Source organism: Chiloscyllium plagiosum, unplaced genomic scaffold (assembly GCF_037043375.1).
Source record: "Chiloscyllium plagiosum isolate Xiang-an unplaced genomic scaffold, Cpla_swu_hap1 HiC_scaffold_7, whole genome shotgun sequence".
Taxonomy (NCBI): domain Eukaryota; kingdom Metazoa; phylum Chordata; class Chondrichthyes; order Orectolobiformes; family Hemiscylliidae; genus Chiloscyllium; species Chiloscyllium plagiosum.
Window position 1 is genome coordinate 21,332,258 of NW_028270145.1, and position 14,450 is coordinate 21,346,707.

Below are 14,450 nucleotides of genomic sequence, written 5' to 3' on the forward strand. Positions count from 1 at the left end.
AGTTATTTTTGTGGCCTTGCAACAATTAATTTCCAGGGATGCAATAAAAATTTGTAACTCCAAACTCTCTGTGGAGCTGTCCTGAATTGTATTCTGTTAGAGGCACATGTGCCCTCTGTGTGCCAGAGCACAGTTTGGATTCCTGTCCATATAAAGAAATATGTAGAGATGAAAATTTGCTACGGATTTCGCAATTACAAGTGCCTCTAAGTAATTCCCAGCTTGTTTGTTATACGCATATTGAATGCTCTTTCGGCCCAAAATGTAAAGAATGAAGCAAAGGTAGGATTTTACGCTGAAGTGCATTAAGCAAGTTGTAGCTCAAGGTTGCAGATTATAAAACAGTTAAATTGATTTACAAAGATGTTGACCGGGTTGGAGGATTTGAGCTATAGGGAGAGGTTGAATAGGCTAGGGATGTTTTCCCTGGAGCAGCGGAGGCTGAGGGTGTGACCTTATAGAGGTTTACAAAATCATGAGTGGCATGGATAGGATAAATAGACAAAGTATTTTCCCTGGAGTGGGGGAGTCCAGAACTAGAGGGCATAGGTTTAGGGTGAGAGGGGAAAGATATAAAAGAGACCTAAGGGGCAATTATTTCATGCAGTGGGTGGTACCTGTATGGAATGAGCTGCCAGGGGAAGTGGTGGAGGCTGGTACAATTGCAACATCTAAAAAACATCCGGATGGATATATGAATAGGATGGGTTTGGATGGATATGGGCCTGGTGCTGGCAGGTAGGACTAGATTGGGTTGGGATATCTGGTCGGCATGGACGAGTTGGACCAAAAGGGTCTGCTTCCATGCTGTACATCTCTATGACTTGGGCTGATTTTAATGTTCTTGACCACCTTTCAAACTAGGGTCTTATTTGGCCATATCTTGACAGCGTCATTGGTGTGGAGAAGAAGGAAAATAGTGACTAGAGGAAGGAATGTTATAGTCAACGGCGCAGACACAGATTTTCACTGTTCTGCTTCGAATCCTGACAAGCTTGTTGTTTCACTACTTGAAGAATATGATAGGGCAGGCTAATAATTTCTTCAAAAGGAAAGTTGTGAAAGACTAGGAAACCGAATGGGATCACAAAGAGTCAGTATCCATGGAAGCGCACAGCTTTGATCCATTGAGTCTATATTGAGTCAAAAAAGTCTTTTTGAAGAGTGATCCAGTTGATATCCAATTCTCAAGATCTTTCCCCATGTCCCTTCAATTATTTTCTCTAGTATACTTTTATTCCTGGGTGTTGATGACAACTTGTATTTATTGCCATGTTGGCTGTCGTCTTGAATCTCAGAAAGCCATCTGGTGAAGTTGTACACAGAGCTAGGTAGAGAGTTCCAGGATTTTATTCAGCAATTGTATGAAGGAGCAGAAATAATTTTCAAAGTCAGAATAGTAAGTGATTTGGAGGGGACCTTGCAAGTGATGGTAATCTCGTGTGTCTGCTGACCTTGTCCTTCTAATCAGTGGAGTTGAAGGAGACTTTGAATTAATACAATGCATCTTGGTGCACACTGCTGCCACTGTGCATCTGTAGTGAGAGGAGGGAATGGTTAAGGTGGTGAATGGAGTGTCAGTCAAGGGAGCTATTTTGTTCTCTGTGATATTGAGTTTCTTGAGTATTTGAAATGTACTGACCCAGGCAAGTTGAAGATATTAAATGATACTTGTGTTTTCTGTAGATGGTGGACAGGTACTAATCGCTGTGGGATTCTTAGCCTCTGGCCTGCTATTCTTGCTGGTCCTGATCAGTTTCTGGTGTCAGCAAGGTTGGACATCAGTAGGCACTGATTTCAACCAACATTCAGTTCTATATTATTTTTGTCAAGGCACATGACCCAACATTTTTCCACATCATATTCCATTTGCCATGTTTTTGCCCAATCACTTAATCTGTCTATACCCTCTGCAGACTTTTCACGTCACCCTCACCACTTGCTTTCCCACCTATGTTTGTGTCATTCACATACATGGTGATAGTACATTCACTGTATTGTGACCCTAGCACTGATCTCTGTGGCAGTTCATTAGTTACAGGTTGCCATCCTGATGACTCTCCTCTTGTCCTGAGGGGTAACCATATAGTGGTTTATAAAACCATGAGGGGCATGGATAGGGTAAACAGACATGATCTTTTCCCTTGGTTGGGGAAAGTCCACAACTAGCGGGCATAGGTTTAGGGTGAGAGGGGAAAAATTTTAAAAGGAACCTAAGGGGCACCTTTTTCACGCAGAGGGTGGTACGTGTATGGAATGAGCTGCCAGAGAAAATGGAGGAGGCTGGTACAACTGCAACATTTAAAAGGCATCTGGATGGGTATATGAATAGGAAGGGTTTGAGGGATATGGGCCAGATGCTGGCAAATGAGACTCGATTAGGTGGGGATATCTGGTCATCACGGATGAGTTGGACCAAAGGGTCTGTTTTTGTGCTGTATATCTCTATGAGCATTAGCAGGATGGCAACCTGGAGTAACTAATGGAGTGGACCAGGCTGTACCAAAGACCGAGCACGCTGGTGTTGGTGAAATCCAAACTGAGAATCACCTGAGTAGATTGTGCAGAGTAAATGTCACTTTATAACAGTGTTAAAAACCCATTTTATGGAGGACTTTTGTGGTGTAATGGTAGTGTCCCCTACCTCAGGGCCAGAAGATCTGTCCAACCAATTCCAGAGCTGTGTTATATCATGTCTAAACAGGTTGATTTTAAAATACTTTGAAAATCTATTTCATAATTTTGATGTTTGAAAATAGATGAATTCTGTGGTAATTGGCCAGATTGGATTTGTCCTGAGTTTTTTTGTTGTTGTTGGGTGGGAAAGGGTATACATGGGAAATTATTCAAGCGATTGCGTAAGATGTAGTTGAGTGTACTGGAGCAGCTTAGCAAGGGACATATTTTATCACCAAAATTTTATCAGGGCTTTTCACATTGTAGACAGGAAGTTCATTGGTTTCTTGATATATTGTGAACGTGATCAAATTGACTGAAGACTTGTTTGCTCACTCTGCTAAACTGTGTCCTGTTGAAGCTATTTAGTATCGCTGACCCTGTTTGCTATTTCTCCAAGTTTGAACTATTGGGTAAATTTTGAAATTTTAGTGCATTGCAGTATTAAAGCTATTGATATAAAGTGAAAAGAAAAGCAGTGATCCTAACACTTAATCTTGTGGGTCATTATTTTGACCATCTCCAGTCTGAAAAATAGGTATTTACTGAGACTTACTTTCTCTGTGCTTTTGGGAGTGATGAGCACAAACACAAAGATAACATTGTCATGGTGATATCAGTTGCTGGAGATTCCTTTTGGCTTACGGATGCAATCTGACGCCAGACTGTTAACCTGCTTCATCATGTCACGCTGGCTGGGCGAGCACAGATGACCCTGCTGAGGCTTGAGTTCCGGGAAAGGGGAAAAGTCACCAAGTTTCACTGGCCATTTGGCCAGTTGGCGTTGCATTGTGAAGGGGGAAAGATTGCATTTCCAAGCTCAATTTGAACTTGTTGGGGGGATGGAGTGCTGACAACACTCAAGACTTTCTCCCTGCCTGGTCTCAGCAGCCACTGATTCACTGAACATTGGAAAACAGGCTAAATAGACTTTTCTTCCAGTTGGAAGGTAACTACATCTGTCATTTGGCAATGACGTCGTAATGCCAGATTGTTTCTGCACCTGCATGCTCCATATTCCACCTAGAGGTTGAGTTCCAACATGTTGCAGCTTATTTTCGTCTATCCAATTTGAACATGATCCTGTTCTGAAAATCTCAATTTTGATAATCAGCCTCTTCTATGGCTGATAATCAGCCTTTTATCTAAAGCTTTCTTAAAATCCATATACTGTAGACAATATCTACTGCTATTAACCAAGGCCCTGTTTCTGCTGTCAAGTGGATGTGAAAGATCCGATCGAATTATTCTGAAAAGACCCAAGGGAGTTATCTTCGGTATCCAGGCCAGTATTTATCCATTAATCCATATCTTGGTTTTTTTTAAAAAATACAGATTATCTCCTCTTTATTACTTGGCTGTTTGTGGGAGCCCTCAGTGTGGGAATTTGTATATCCCATTTTCCTTATGTTTCAAAATATTTATCTGGTTGTTAGCAGTTTTACTTAAGATTAGAGGCTAACATAAAATTCTCTGGGACTAAAGTGAGGAACAATTCCTGCACAGTTCCTTCACCGGTTGTTAGAGCATGTAGTGCTTGATCACAGGAAAAGTTTGAGGTAAAGGCAATTTCATCTTCAGTGAAAAGTTGAATAAATGTTTGAAGCAGAGAAAAATAGGAGTTCATGTGGATAGTGCATGGTAGTGAAGTCAGTGTTAAAAGGCTCTGGCCATCAGCCAGCACAGATATAATGGTCTGAATAGTTTGCTTTAGTGCTGTTATTCTGGTTCTTGTATGTATTTTATTCATTTAATTAGTTTATCTAATGTAACAACCTGGCCAGCAGAGTGTCCGTTTACGATTCCGCGCATTAGAGATGGGAAGAAGTTTGCTTCAGTAATTTTCTCATCTGATTTTTTTTTAGCGAATTTAATTCCTGCCATTTGAAAGGCTTTGTAATGTTTTCTTGCTTCTGGTTCCTGACCTTGATCATCTCTTTTCCCTCATCTGGAGGAAAGGAAATTCAGATTTGTCCTTCCACTCTCTCAAAACCATGCTTTGTTCAGTCAGTGCCCTGGTTTCTCTGACTGCATGACATTTGATGATAGACACTAGATTTGTCATCATTCTCCTATATCAGCCTGTGTTTGACTCCACCCTTGGACAGCTGGAGTTTGCACATTCTGCCTGTGTCTGGGTGGGTTTCTTCTGGGTTGTTCCACTTTCCTCTCACAAAGATATGCAGGTGAGATGGATTGGCCATGTTAAATTGCCCATTGTGTCCAGGGATGTGTAGGCAAGGTGTGTTAGCTGTGGGAAATGCAGGATCACAGGGATAGGTAGGGGTACGAATCTGAATGGGGTGTTCTTCAGAGGGTCGGTGTGGACTCAATGGGCTGAGTGGCCTGCTTCCACACTGTAGGGATTCTAATTTGCATCCTAACAATTGTACTGATGTCTTGTGTTGCTAGCCAAGCTTTTCAAGTATAGCTACAATAATGGGATCTACCCAACAATATGGGAAATTGCTGAAGCACTTGTGGGCGGCACGGTGGCACAGTGGTTAGCACTGCTGCCTCACAGCACCAGAGACCCGGGTTCAATTCCCACCTCAGGTGACTGTGTGGAGTTTGCACATTCTCCCCGTGTCTGCGTGGGTTTCCTCCGGGTGCTCCGGTTTCCTCCCACAATCCAAAAATGTGCAGGTTAGATGAATTGGACATGCTAAATTGTCCGTAGTGTTAGGTGAAGTGGTAGGTGTAGGAGTATGGGTCTGGGTGGTATACGCTTCGGCGGGGCGGTGTGGACTTGTTGGGCCGAAAGGCCTGTTTCCACACTGTAAGTAATCTAATCTAATCTAATCTAATCACGTCCCATACACACAATGACCAACTATCAGTAAACTCTTGGTCATTGAAATATTGAGGGTAGTGAGTATCGAGGTTGCTGTTAAGTGACACATGCACAGCAATAACCTGCTCACTATTCAGTTTGGTCCTGATCTCATTACAGACTTGATCCAAATATAGAAAAGGAGCTGAAATTCAAAGCAGAAGTGAGAAGAACTGCCCTTGACATCAAGGTCGCAGTTAATTGAGTGACTTCAAGGTTGGGGAAGTGGAAGATTTCCATTGGCTGTAATCATCCCTACCCAAAATAAGAAAATTATGAATGTTGAAGGTCAAACCTCTCTGTTCCAAGACATTACTGCATGAGTTTCTGAGTTATGTCCCTAGCTCGGCATCTTCAAGTGCTTCAACATTAAGGGCAAAAATTGCGATGCTCACTGACAAGTGCCATTTCAGTATTAGCATTTGAATCCCTCCCTGCTGGCAACCATTGACAAGAAGCTGGACTGGACCAGCCACCCACATACTGTTGCAACAAAAGCTGGTCAGAAACTGGGAATTCTACTGCAGGTAATTCAGTTATTGTCCACTATCTACAAAGCATAAGTCAGGAGTGTGATGAAATATCTCCAATTGTCCACATGAGTGCATCTCCAATAGCATTCAAGAAACTCAACACTATCCAGCCTTGATCACAATCCCAATCATTCCCTCCAGCAGCAACAGTGTGTAGAGTACACCCAGTACACTCCAGCAACTCACCATGGCTTCTTCCACAACACCTTCCAAACCCACGACCACTACCACCTAGAAAAATGAGGTGTGTGTGGGAGCATCACCATCTGCAAGTTCCCCTCAAAACCATACACCACCTTGACTTGAAGACATATTGCCATTCCTTCACTGTCACCAGATCAACATCCTGGAACTCCCTTCCTAACAGTACTATGGCTGCATGTGACCTGCATTAGATGGCCTGCTGTGGTATGAGAACACAGTTTACTGCTCCCTTCTCGAGGGAAATTAGGGATAGGCAACAAAGGTGGCCTTGCACATCCCATGAAACAAAACAAAACAAAATGTTAAGACAATCAAGTTTCTGGCCCAGAATATTTTTGATATTTTTAAAATCTATAAAACTTTTGGATTTGTAGCACTTAAATACAAATGCCTCTGACAGTGTGATCTGAGCCATTTGGATGTAAATTTTTATTTGTTCTGGTACTGATTGCTGCAATCAACTTGGGCAGGAGTCAAAGTGAATTATGAAAAAAACACAAATTAGGAAGATACAGTCACCAAATTGTGAATGACCTGCTCCATTAATGTGACTTACTCCCAGTCTGTGGTGATTTTGGTGCGTGATGCCCTTCAAGAGAAGCCACGATCTGATCTCATTTCTAAATATTCCAGCTATTAAACAAAAGCTTGCCTGTAGGTTCATTTTGCGATGGTACGTTGATATTTGATTAAATAATCTACTGTGAAAGGGGTTTATCTAAATGTATCAGAAAACAGCCATCTGAGATGAATGACGGACTGGTTACTAGGTTGCAATATCATTTATAATAATTTTAGTTTGAGATGGGAACTGAAGTCCAGCCAAATGGCATAAAATCCCTCTAGAGATGTGTTTTGGAAAGCAGCTTTCAATCAGACTGATGTTGAAATGGTACTGACTCACAAGATGAGAAGAATTTGCAGAACACATGTTTTGCATGATGTACAGTCCGGTTGCTGGCTTCAAGGCTGTTAGATTATACGAGGCACAGTAACATTAGCAGTCTGGGAGTCAGAGAATGCTAAGAAATTTCAAATGTATTTGAAAACCATGATTCAAAAACAAATGGTTTGCGTGTAGCCTACTAAGAAACTCCGATAATTGCCGAATGTGACCTGTATGAGGGGACTTGCCAACGTGAAATTTAAAGCAGATCATTAGCTACTGCCTACAGGGAGAGGAGGCGAGATATGCGACCTTGTTACGTGTGAGGGAGATGACGTTAGGGGCAACCATGGTGATGAAATAGAAAATGTCAACGACAGGCTGGGAGTACATGAAAATATTCTGTTTGACTAAATTATTCAACCTGAAAGCACCGCTTCCTGCTGGCTTACTGAGTGTTATGCCATCTATTTGATGAACCAACTAAGAGACCTGAGCTTTCACTATGGAAAGTGCATGAAAGAGCTCTTGATTTTCTTTTTGCTTGAAGTTATTTTAAGCACCTATGATTAAAATTACAATCTCTTTGCTTTTTAAAATGATACATGTAGCACTTGGATAACCTGCGTGATTGTCCCTGCATTTCTTTAATTGCTGAGGGTAATGTACTGACCTGCAATTGCCCTTTGTTAGAAATTCAGTGCACAAATATCTTTCAGCCAACAGGTTGTTGTGTCCAGAGTGCTGGCAATTAGAGCTGGCCAGTAACCACTGAAGTGATGTGCTCTGTGAGAGAAGTCTGATATCACTCAGCAGCTTCTTGGCTGCAGGATTTTCTGCTCATTAGCTGAAACTATCAACATGATGTCCTGATTGTCTAATGTAAATACTAATATATCATGCTGCAACCCATTTCCACATTCTCCGTTCAGGGAGACAGAAAGTGTGTGTTGATTCATTAAAATTTACAGAAAGTGTGATAGCATAACCTTTTCAGATACACTACATGAGTAATGTGAGTCATGTCGTTGCCATATAGCATGCTTCAATGTAACAGATAACTTTGAATCTGTAGTACCCAAAGTTTCCCAGTAATAATCTCCTGAATACCAGTTGGTGAGCAAGGAAATCCAAAGCCTTAACTCAGTTTGGGTTTATTTAGAAAATTATCTGAAAAGAAAAGAAAATCAACCTGTCCAGCCACGTACCATAGAAATGACGGATCTGACCCATCTCCCGCACTTCCGCCCTCACTTCCCCCTCTTCCCTCTTGCAACAGTGATAGGATTGCCCTTGTCCCTACCTACCATCCCATCCTCATCCACAACAGAAGATCATCAGTCTCTATTTCTGCTATCACAAACAAGATGTCACCATCAGACACATATTCCCCCCCCCCCCCCCCCCGCCAGAAAAACTCCCTTCCCTGCCTTCTGCAAGGACCGTTCTCTTCAGGACACCCTGGTCCACTCCTTCATTCCCAACACCATCCCCACTCCCCAAACAGCCGTGTGGCAACTGTCACCGCTGAAGGTGTAACACCTGCCAGTTCACCACCTCCCTCCTTAGTAGCCAGTGGCCTAAACATACCGCCAGGTGAAGCAGCACTTTACACAGTCTAGTCTACTGCATTCACTACTCACAATGTGGTCTCCTCTACATTGGGGAAACACAGTGTAGACTGGGTAACTGCTTTGCAGAACATTCATGTTCTGCCTGCAAAAAAGACGAGAGTTTCCAGTTGTCTGCCAGTTTAACACACCACCGTGTTCCCTGGCCAACATCTGTCTTGGGCTTGCTGCAGTGCTCCTGTGCAACTCAGGTCAAGCTGGAAGAACAACACCTCATTTTCTGCTTGGGGTGACCCTGCCGCTCTCCAGACTCCAGATGGAGTTCAATAATTTTGGGCCTGAACCATCCCACGTCCTGGCCCCCAACCCCACACACCAGGCTTTGTTATCACATAGTCTGCCATTACAGATGACCTATTGTTAGCTGCTAACTGTCTCCATTAACAGCTATTCACCCTCCCAGCTGGATCATTATTCACTCATTTGTCTGTCCAACTTTTCTTCTGTCTCTTTGGACTCTATCCCCATCTATCATTTATTCCTTATCCACTCCCCCCACCCTATCTTTTGCATATAAACCGACATTTTCTGAGGAATGGCCACCGGACTTGAAATGTTAACTCTGATTTCTCTTCACAGATGCTGCCAGACCAGCTAAGCTTCTGTTTTTGTTCCTTTTAAATGAGTTGTGGATTTCTGCCTCAACGGCTAATCTGGACAGTAAATGTCTGACTCCACTTCTCACTCTCTGGGTGAAAAGGATTTTTCTCATGTCCCTCCTAATTTTTCTACCAATCATCTTAAATCCATATCCCCTGTTGATTTACCTGTTTCCTTGAGTGTAGGGATCTTCCTTGTCCATACTGTTGAAGCCCTGCATTACTTTGTGCACTGTGATTAAAGGCACTAGCTTATCCAATCTTTCCTCATAATTGTAATTTCTGAGCTCTTACAACGTTCTTATAAATCAGTGCCTTTTTCTTTAACAATGTGACCAGAACGTATGCAGCAATCAAGCTGTGGCCTAGCTAGTGTCTTACAAAGTTCCACATTACAACTCTGTTTCTATACTCAATACCTTGCCAAATAAAGGAAAGCTTTCTAAATATATTCTTTGCCACGTTATCTATCTGTCCTCCCACCTCGGGACCTCTGGTTATGCCTTCCAAGGTCTTTCAATTCCTTTAGCCTTCTGAATACCCTCCTGTTTATTTCCTGGCTTGGTTTACCTCCCCAAATGTGCAACTTTGCATTTCAATTTGCCACTTTGTTGTCTACTCAAATAAACCATTGACATCATCCTGCAGTTAATAGTCAGCCTCTTCATATCAGCTAAATAGCCAATTTCTGTGTCACCCTCAAATTTCCCAATCATTCTTCCCACATTTAAGTCTAAATCACTAATCTATGCCACAAACCGCAAGGGATCCACCAGCTGCACCATTGCTATCAATTTATTGATTCAGTTTCTAAAATGGATAATTGCTTTTCTTTTATTCAACTCCTGAATAAAAGAGATCCTCTGAAATGAACTCAAAATAAACTATGTATTAGGACTTATTCTGAAAGCAAATAGCAAATACTGGTTACCACCACACTATAGAAAATTACGCACTCACATGCTCACATACTCTCACACCACAAAACGTCAAGTTTCTGTGAAGTTGATCCTTAAAATAAGAAGTAAAGGCGAAACAACCACCCACATGGGCTATAGATTCTTGAAACAAAGGATAGACTGTGATAACTTCTAATGTCCCCTGGATTTCCTGTAAACAGAACCAAATTGCTGACAGCCATAGACTGATGATTAATGTCCACTTGTGAAAGCAGTCAGCTTGGATTCTAGTCTTTGGGAATCGGTCACAATCCACTTCCAGTTTCACAAGTAGTGTTGGATGTCTTGAAATGCAGAAAGGTGGATGAATCGCCAGGACATGATCAGGTGTACGCTAGAACTCTGTGGGAAGCTAGAGAAGTGATTGCTGGGCCTCTTGCTGGGATATTTGTATCATCGATAGTCACTGGTGAGGTGCCGGAAGACTGGAGGTTGGCTAACGTGGTGCCTCTGTTTAAGAAGGGTGGTAAGGACAAGCCAGGGAACTATAGATCAGTGAGCCTGACGTCGGTGGTGGGCAAGTTGTTGGAGGGAATCCTGAGGGACAGGATGTACATGTATTTGGAAAGGCAAGGACTGATTAGGGATAGTCAATATGGCATTGTGCGTGGGAAATCATGTCTCACAAACTTAATTGAGTTTTTGAAGAAGTAACAAAGAGGATTAATGAGGGCAGAGCGGTAGATGTGATCTATACGGACTTCAGTAAGGCGTTCAATAAGGTTCCCCATGGGAGATTGATTAGCAAGGTAAGATCTCACAGAATGCAGGGAGAACTAGCCATTTGGATACAGAACTAGCTCAAAGGTAGATGACAGAGGGTGGTGGTGGAGGGTAGTTTTTCAGAATGGAGGTCTGTGACCAGTGGAATGCCACAAGGATCCGTGCTGGGTCCTCTACTTTTTGTCATTTACATAAATGGTTTGGATGTGAGCAAAAGAGGTACAGTTAGTAAGTTTGCAGATGATACCAAAATTGGAGGTGTAGTGGACAGCGAAGAGGTTTACCTCAGATTGCAACAGGATCTGGACCAGATGGGCCAGTGGGCTGAGAAGTGGCAGATGGAATTTAATTCCGATAAATATGAGGTGTTGCATTTTGGGATAGCAAATCTTAGCAAGACATATACACTTAATGGTAAGGTCCTAGAGAATGTGGCTGAACAAAGAGACCTTGGAGTGCAGGTTCATAGCTTCTTGAAAGTGGAGTTGCAGGTAGTTAGGATAGTGAAGAAGGCATTTGGTATGCTTTCCTTTATTGGTCAGAGTATTGAGTACAGGAGTTGGGAGGTCATGTTGCGGCTGTACAGGACATTGGTTAGGCCACTGTTGGAATATTGCGTGCAATTCTGATCTCCTTTCTATCGGAAAGATGTTGTGAAACTTGAAAGGGTTCAGAAAAGATTTACAAGGATGTTGCCAGGGCTGTGCATTATCCAAGTTGTAGCTCAAATAAGGTTGCAGATTATAAAACAGTTAAATTGATTTACAAGGATGTTGCCAGGCTTGGAGGATTTGAGCTATAGGGAGAGGTTGAATAGGCTAGGGATGTTTTACCCTGGAGCATCGGAGGCTGAGGTGTGACCTTATAGAGGTTTACAAAATCATGAGTGGCATGGATAGGATAAATAGACAAAGTATTTTCCCTGGGGTGGGGAGTCCAGAACTAGAGGGTGAGAGGGGAAAGATATAAAAGAGACCTAAGGGGCAACCTTGTCCACAGAGGGTGGTACGTGTATGGAATGAGTTGCCAGAGGAAGTGGTGGAGGCTGGTACAATTGCAACATTTAAAAGGCATTTGGATGGGTATATGAATAGGATGAGTTTGGAGGGATATGGGCCTGGTGCTGGCAGGTGGGACTAGATTGGGTTGGGATATCTGTTCGGCATGGACAGGTTGGACCAAAGGGTCTGTTTCTATGCTGTACATCTCTGACTCTATGACTGTCGTGGTTTGAAACTCTATCTCTTTTCTAGGAACCTTGACTTGAGAAAATACTTTCAGAAGAGAATCCCACAGCTTCTGGGTGTCTTTTTTTTAATTGATGACTGGGTCTATTATCAAAAGTAACATTCTGAAAGATTTGCCAGGCAACTATTAGCATAGAGGTACCTTCATTCTTTCAAAACCAGTTTTTCCAGCAATTAGTGATGATGAGCCTTATCTCTCTAAGTTTTGCTTGCCTTTTCTCTAAAGTCACATGACTTTTAGTAACCAGCTGGTAAACCACAGCACACAGTAAACTGTTGGCTTCATTTCTAAGAATTGCATGATTAAAAACATTTTTCAACCCAGAGACTGTCCAATATTTCAAAATCTTCCTGTTTTCTCTGCCTCCGAATCTGTTCAACACTTCTGATGGAGTTAACTAAGACTTTTGTGCACTGACCACCAGAGTGAGGTTTTAACCCTCAACAGAGGTGGTTGTCCATTGTGTCTGACACTTAATTGGTCCTAGTTGTGAGAGTTTGATTGGAGAGTAACTAGACTAACAGGTGTGTCTAGAAGAGAGTTAGATCTCCCAGTTAAACATGAACATGTTAAACCTGTCTAATGACAAACTCTTAAGAATCCATGATGCAAAATGAAATAATGAGCATTTAACAATGCATGGAATTCACAATAGACACCTACATATTTTTATTAAAGAAAAGTCAGATAGATGAGTGAGGTTAAACTCTCCAACATTTTCACAAAGTGTTTTGAGCAATATCAATCTTCAAGAATAACATCAAAGATTGTAGTATGAAAGAAAATGCAGCAGCATGATTGAAAGAAAACAGTGGGGTAAATGAGTGTTGGGGGGAAAACAGCCTACTCTATACTCTCATCCTCCAGTGACCCTATGGCGGATCACTGATCAGAGCTCATTCCGGACCAGAGTGAGGACAGGGCAGAGCTTGTATCTGAATGACTTAAATTGATTGATTGATAAATGGTGCATGTGTCTTACACTACTACTTATTTTTTATATGGAGACATTTAATTTCAACTGGACATTAACCCTGTGTCTCTGTCTTTCACCAGAGGTTGCAGAACTTGAAGCAAACCTTCCCAGTAAGTAAAACATTTATTTCTTATGACATTTACCTTAAAGTGATGTTAAGACATTTGCTGCATTGTATAAACAGAATACAAGCAATATCGTAGTGAGCGCTTTAACAGCTAATTTGCTTTTGTTTAGAAAATGCTTCAGTGTTTGAATTTTTGGGTTATTTTGTGATTGTGATTAGTTTTGGAGCTAGGTTTTCTTGGTTACAAATTTGGGGCTGGATTCAGTTTGGACTGGTTTTACTGATGGTGTGCTTTGGGGACAGATTAGAGTCTAGGTTTACCAGGAGGTCAGATGGGGCACTGGGTTTGCTGGGGAGAAGGGGAGCCAGGTCAGGTGTTGGGTTTGCTGGGAGTAGGGGTAGGCCTGGGTGGGGAGAAGGAAAAGCAGGGAATTTAACAGTGGTACGGTTCACTACTCACTCGCCAAAGAGAACACATCTACGCCGAAACTGGTTAATGCTCTGAAGATTTCTCTTCCTTGCCCAGGTGGAGATTCCACCTCTGACCACTGCTTGGACAACAGGCAATGTGCAGTTTCAAAGTCCCAGAACCCCGGGTGGAAATACGTGTGGAACATCTCATGGGAATTGGAGGGGACTCTCCCATCATGGTGCTAACTCACCTGCACGCTTCCCCTTCATCATGACCACTCCCTTGCACATTGACTGACTGGTGTTGTGTTGGCAAAGTCAGGTGGAGAGGGAGTACCCAAGGAGACCTAGGGCAAAATTTGCATTTGGGGAAGGTTTTAGGGGCACACCCAGTTTTTGAAAGCAGCCAGTAAAGGAGACCCTTGCATCATTTTTTGTCCAAGCTCTGTGCAAGATGATCTGTTCGGCTTCCTTGTGCCAAACATTCACCATCCCTTAACTGCCTCTGAACACTGCTTGGTAACTGAGAAATTAAAGCTAGGTGGAAAACTGCCAAGTGCCCAATAATTTCCTGTAAGGGCCTTAACATGGGGTGAAGGCAGGCAGGTTGTTCATCCCCTGTAAAATTGAGATAGATTGGCATTGTGTGAAAAGGCCACCTGAGGACTTTACAATGCCCCTCCCGGCCTGCAAACTGCCTGGTG

The 14,450-nt window shown here is 42.5% G+C and overlaps 1 protein-coding gene across 5 annotated transcripts in view; it reads left to right on the top strand.

Annotated features, from left to right (window-relative positions):
• ube2f (ubiquitin-conjugating enzyme E2F (putative)) overlaps window positions 1-14,450 on the top strand; it is a 123,648-nt gene that overhangs the window by 35,556 nt on the left and 73,642 nt on the right. For all 5 annotated transcript variants that reach the window (XM_043693164.2, XM_087988816.1, XM_087988817.1 and 2 more), the window contains one exon: window positions 13,349-13,378. In XM_043693164.2, the coding sequence (XP_043549099.1) occupies window positions 13,349-13,378 (30 nt within the window). The remainder of the gene's footprint in view (window positions 1-13,348; window positions 13,379-14,450) is intronic.